This window comes from Rhinopithecus bieti, unplaced genomic scaffold (assembly GCF_001698545.2).
Source record: "Rhinopithecus bieti isolate Rb0 unplaced genomic scaffold, ASM169854v2 scaffold_11971, whole genome shotgun sequence".
Classification (NCBI taxonomy): Eukaryota; Metazoa; Chordata; class Mammalia; order Primates; family Cercopithecidae; genus Rhinopithecus; species Rhinopithecus bieti.
In genome coordinates this window covers 132,842-138,782 of record NW_016806930.1, presented here as the reverse complement: position 1 = coordinate 138,782, position 5,941 = coordinate 132,842, and the positions used below count along the sequence as shown (strand labels likewise).

At 36.8% G+C, this 5,941-nt stretch overlaps 1 protein-coding gene across 1 annotated transcript; it reads right to left on the bottom strand.

Moving 5' to 3' along the window:
- Positions 1–468: 468 nt before the first annotated feature.
- Positions 469–1,407, bottom strand: LOC108533798 (olfactory receptor 52J3-like). Its single transcript, XM_017878714.1, has one exon. The coding sequence runs from the start codon at positions 1,405–1,407 to the stop codon at positions 469–471; it is 939 nt and encodes a 312-aa protein (XP_017734203.1).
- Positions 1,408–5,941: the final 4,534 nt, after the last annotated feature.

Genomic DNA, 5,941 nt, shown 5'->3' with positions numbered 1-5,941 from the left:
AGGGAAGGAAGGAAGGAAGGAAGGAAGGAAGGAAGGAAGGAAGGAAGGAAGGAAGGAAGGAAGGGAGGGAGGGAGGGAGAAAGAAAATGAATGACACAGTTTACAGGGTTAAATTTCCAGTGCCACATATTTCTAAACACTGATCATAAAAGACTCAGTATAATATCTTCTTTCCCCCCAAAAGAAACAGCCTTTTGCACTCGAGGGTTCTGCATGAAGTTATGTAGGCGAGGCAACACAGCTCTTTCCCAGGATATCCTTCCCAGAATAGTTGTCAGTCTTTGAACTTGAGGTACCACAGAAGTTTCTGCCACTGTTAAAATCCAAAAGTCAGCATCCAGGAACAAACCAACTTGTACTGCAAGTTGGCAGGAATAAGGTAAGGATCAGGAGATATTCCTTAAAACAAGAACATAGGAGTCTTCATAGGAGAATCAAAGTCCTTAGTAAAAGAATGTGATAAGAGTCTTATCTTTTAGTAAGTACATAGATCACTCGCTCTCGTATCCATTTGGTCCTCACCCCATAAATGATGGGGTTGAGAGAGGATGGGATAACCAAATAGAGATTAGCAACAAGAATGTGAATGTAATGTGGAATGTTGTGTCCAAATCGATGAGTAAGGAAAGAGAAGACTGAGGGGATATAGAAAACACAAATGACCCCAACATGAGAGCCACATGTGCTTAGGGCTTTTAGCCGAGCCTCATGTGATGGGAGGTGGAAGACAGCATGGAGAATGTAAACATATGAGACGACAATAAGGACCAGGTTCAGGAGAAAGAGGGAGACCACAAAGAGTCCATAGATAGCATTGACACGGATGTTTCCACAGGACAATTTTGCAATGCCCATGTGCTCACAGTAGGAATGGGCTATTATATGAGCCTGACAAAATGGTAACCAGTAGACGAGATAGATTATAGGGAGTGTAAACAGAACTGGACGAATTACAACGCACATAGTGATGCCCACCAGCACCCGGGATGTCAAGATGTTTGTGTAGTGAAGTGGATTGCAGATGGCCATGTAACAGTCAAAGGCCATGGCCACCAGGACCTCAGCCTCCATGCCAGTGAAGGCATGGATCAGAAACATCTGGGCCACACAAGCTCCAAAGTTAATCTCATGAGCATCAAACCAGAAGATACCCAGCAAGCGAGGCACAGAGGTTGTAGAAAGGGCCAAATCAGTTGTGGAAAGGATGGCCAGAAAGTATAACATGGGCTCCTGGAGAGTCTGTTCTGCCTTGATGACTAGCAGAATGGTAGCATTGCCCAGCAAAGCCACAAGGTAAACAGAGCAGAAAGGCAGGGGGATCCACATATGGACGTCTTCCAGACCTGGGATTCCAACCAGAAAAAATGTGGCTGGGTGAAAAGTGCTCCTGTTGCCATGGTATACCATCCTGCACTGCATTGTTCTGAAGAGGTGAAGCTCCTTCTTCTTTTGGGGGAAAAACAAAGGGGAAAGAGAGAGAAAGAGAAAGATCAGATGAAGCAGTTGCTAGCATAGCACAGCAGCCAGCATAGCAGCAGCTAGCATATTAGTTGCTAGCATCAATTTCTAGCTCTGTGCTTCAGCACAGAATTGAATTCACATTTACTATGCAAGCAGGCATGTTCAGAAGCTCCCGTACTGAGTCATTGCCTTAGCCATTTATACAGACCAGGGCATGGTGAAATTCAGAATTTTCATTCTGCTTGTTGATTGGGTTCTAATTCTATATGTGGAGATTTGCAACAACCTTATTGAGGATTTCTAATAATTAATACTTTCCACTCACTTTGAAAGCAAATAATACATGATTTTACTCTGGAATTCACCCTCTGTTGAGTAACATTGGAAATATCAAGACAGCACATAGGGTCATGTGAATACAACACACAGACCCTCAAAAAGTCATTAAGTGATTCATAAGAAAGTAAATCATAAGACCTCATGTACATAGGCACTTTCACAATAAAAACCTAAATTTTTTTATAGACTGGCCTTGAGATACGTATATAAAAACTCTGACCCAAGCCCAGTAGCCTCTCAGACACTGAATCAGACTACAAGAAACATCAATTTCTCAGAAAAGTACTTGTTCCTGTGATGCCTGGCCAGAATTAGACATAGTAATTGTTTATGACCTACAGGCTTAGGATTTTCAGGTGGGAAAAAGATAAAGACTGTGTAATGCCATTTTCACACTTTTGTGTTTTATCTATAGCACACCAGGTATTCTTACAGCACCTGTTAATTTTACCTTTGCTAATTTTTCCTCTAGTATGGAGCCAATACTTATTTGTCACTCCTTCTACCAGTTCAAGACGCTGGATATGTGGGTAGAAGACAACGCAGACAATCTCAGATGGTATTTGTGCTAGAGAAGTTTTTGTTTGTTTGTTTTGTAGTTCTCTTGGATAGCATTGTGTCAGCCGAAAAACAATCAACTTTTGCAATCGTCTAAAAGCAATTAAGAAAAATACTTAAGTAATACCTTTAAAATGCTGCAAATAAACCAAGTCACTCAAAATGAGCTAAGGAGGCTTGTCCTGGGGTCTTTGGTACAGCAGTTGTAATTCAAAATAAAGTTAAAAGATCCTTACTTTCATCTTTGGCATAGTTTCACTTTCTAATCTTTTTTAATTATCTTTTTTTAATACAGTAAATATATCAAGGCAAAAATAACTTTTTTGAGGTGAAGCTCCTTCTTCTTTTGGGGGAAAAACAAAGGGTAAAAGAGAGAGAAAGAGAAAGAGAAAAATCAGATGAAGCATTGCTAGCATAGCATAGCAGCTAGCATAGCAGTTGCTGGCATCAATTTCTAGCTCTCTGTTTAATCACGGAATTGAAGAGTAAAACTCTTCATGCTTTTGAGATTATTCCAACAGAGAGAAAACAAGCGCAGCAAAGTACACTGACTCTTATTGTGTTGTATAAAAACACTGATACTCTGGACAATTAAAATATAATTGCTCAGCAGAAAGATAATGACAGCACCTAGGCTATAGATTTAAGGATTAAATCTAGGTGCCCACTCTCAAAAGTAGGTCTCCACTACCCTCACCATAGTAACTGATTTAACCTAATGCAATTGGTAGGACGACATTTTAACTTGGATATTCAAGACAGATTTCACACATAATATCTAAAATTTAGAACATAATTTATACATATTTTAGGCATCTGTTATTTAATGCACACATAATATGTTTATATATTACGATTTCATACATTACATATTAAAACAATATACAGCTTTTTTCCCTGCCTGGTGCAGGTCAGCCACATAGTCCAGTTCTCAGTGTGCACTGCCCATGTATCTCTCCATGTACCGCCGCACCTGCTCACCAGAAATCAGCAGCTGATTCACCTCATTCTTCTATAGGAATCAACACTGACACTTAACACTGGGCAGCACAGTACTTAGTCCCTTTTCTCAGTAGCACTTGGAAGTGTGCTAATATTAGGTTTCTAGCACCTCAGGGATATTATAAGAATACATCTAATTTTAGTCTGTACTTTAGACAGAGCTCTGGAATTGAGTCCTCAGAGACTGCTCACCAACTCCTGGGTACTGCTCTAGAAACACAGAATAGCTCAAGGAACATAGAAGCAAGCTGAAGTGTATGTAATACAATTTCAAGAAGTGGGACTAAAGCACTGTCTGGTTGTCATTTATACTTGATACATGTAACAACAGATAATTGCATCTCTACCTAATTGTGAATATGTGACCCAATTCTGTAGGTCTGTTTCATACAGAATATACTGGTCAAATTCCTCTCCAACATTTTGACTAATATAGTAGGCTTTCTGACTTAAACTATTTCTCTTCACTGATGGTTTTTTCAGACCAAATATAACTGACTTGAATTTCTCTAATTAGCATAAAAACACAAAGTCATTATCTTTTGTCCATTGTGTTTTCTATACATGAATTCTCAAAACCAACACCACCAAAATTTTACATATACAACTTTTAAAACTCCTATTAATACATACCTAAAATTTCAATCCTGGAGTCTGATTGCTGGTGTACAAATACTGACTTTGTCACAACCAAGCTGTAAGATTTTAAATGACTTATGTATCATTTCTACATCTCAGTTTCCTTATCCATAAAGGGGAATAATAATAGTATTTCCTTCACTGGGTAGATTTGAGATACAACTTTTTCTGAGGCATTTAGAACTTTGTCTTATACACAGTAAATCATCAGTTATAGTAATTTTAAAACTATTGTTATGGTTAATTTATATTTTAGCTCTAAAGGAAAACTTCATGGATGTGATTATTGCAAAACAAATTGAGGAAATTTATACTGCCAATTATGTAGCCATTTTTCTTCTTAACTGTGACAATGTGAAACATGTTCTCTCTAATCTTAGACTCAAATACGTGTGTGTGTGTGTGTGTGTGTGTAGTTCCTATTAGAATGTGGTTATTTGGAGTGAAAAATTATATCTCTTGCTTACACAGTTGAGGTTTCTGAGAACCTCCTTAAGACAGCACTACTTAAGCAAATAAGGCATTGAATTAAAAGCACGTGAAGTAATATTCTTTATCTGGCCTTGTCTGTCTTCTCCATTATTCCATACCAACATTTCATTAATGTCATCTCCTCCAAATTTACAATTTTTGCATTCTTGTATATATGCAATGATATATTCTCTGGGGTCCAATCAGGTCTTCACATCTAATTAAAATTAATCTTAAGACATTTACTCAGAGGTGCATTTTTTTCTGTGTGTGAATGAGGAAGCATCTGAAGTTGAGAGCTGCTGAAATATCCTGGAAACAAATGGGGAGCTAACCTTAAGTGCAAGATGAGATATAGAAATTTAACACCAAATATTAAAACAAAATTGATCCTCATTACATGGTTTAGTTATACAAACAACTCTTATATAAAACTCAACCAACATCTTTAATGCTGTGAGAGTCAATTAATTTCCTTTGAATGTCTATATTATCTTTTCAAAATATATAATATAAATTATCCCGACAGATACAGATTTAATTTTTTTCTTGGTCATGTCCCTCACAGTGGCACCAGTTCTATAGTTCTACTCTGAACTGGTTGCACTTATGTGTCTTGCTGAGAATACCTTTTATTATTCTTTGGTTTTGGAGCCATTGTTCCTCAAACCTCCTATCTTCCTGTTTTACAGATAACCTTGCAATTTTTCTGGAACAAATCTTTAAGTAAGTTCCAAAAGTATGATGAATGGGAGGTACAGTTTCAAAACTTTGTGTCACTAAAGAGTGCTTTGCCCTCAACCTCTATTAATATTAGCATTATTATCAGTTGAATTGTATCCCCTGAAAATGTATATGTTAAAGTCCTAAACCCTCATTACCTCACCAAGTGACCTTACTTGGATTCTTTTTTTTTTTTTTTTTTTTTTTTTTTTTTTTTTTTTTTTTTTTTTTTTGATATTGTTGTTGTTGTTTTATTTTGTGGTGAGGACACTTAACATGTGGTCTGCCCTCAACAAATTTTGAACTTCACACTGCTATATTGTTAACTACAGACATTAAAATTATTCATCTATCATAACTGCAACTTTGTACTCACTAAGCAACAAGTTCCCATTTTCTCCAGACCCTTAACTTCTGAAAACCATTATTGCCTTGTTTGCTTCTATGAGTTTCACTAGTATAAAGCCTTCATTTAACGTAGAATCATGCCACATTTGTCCTTCTGTAACTGGATTATTTCACTTAGTGTAAGACCCTCATGTTGTTGCGAACAGCAGAATTTCCTTTTTTAAGGTTAAATAATATTCTATGCATATACAACAATTTCTTTAAAATCAATAAAATAAAAGTTAAATAAAATGGAGAAAATTGACAAAGTAGAAAGTTTGTTCTTTGAATAGCTTAATAAATCCGTAAAATTTTAACCAGAACTGATCATGAGAAAAGAGAGAAAATACAAAGTTTATAC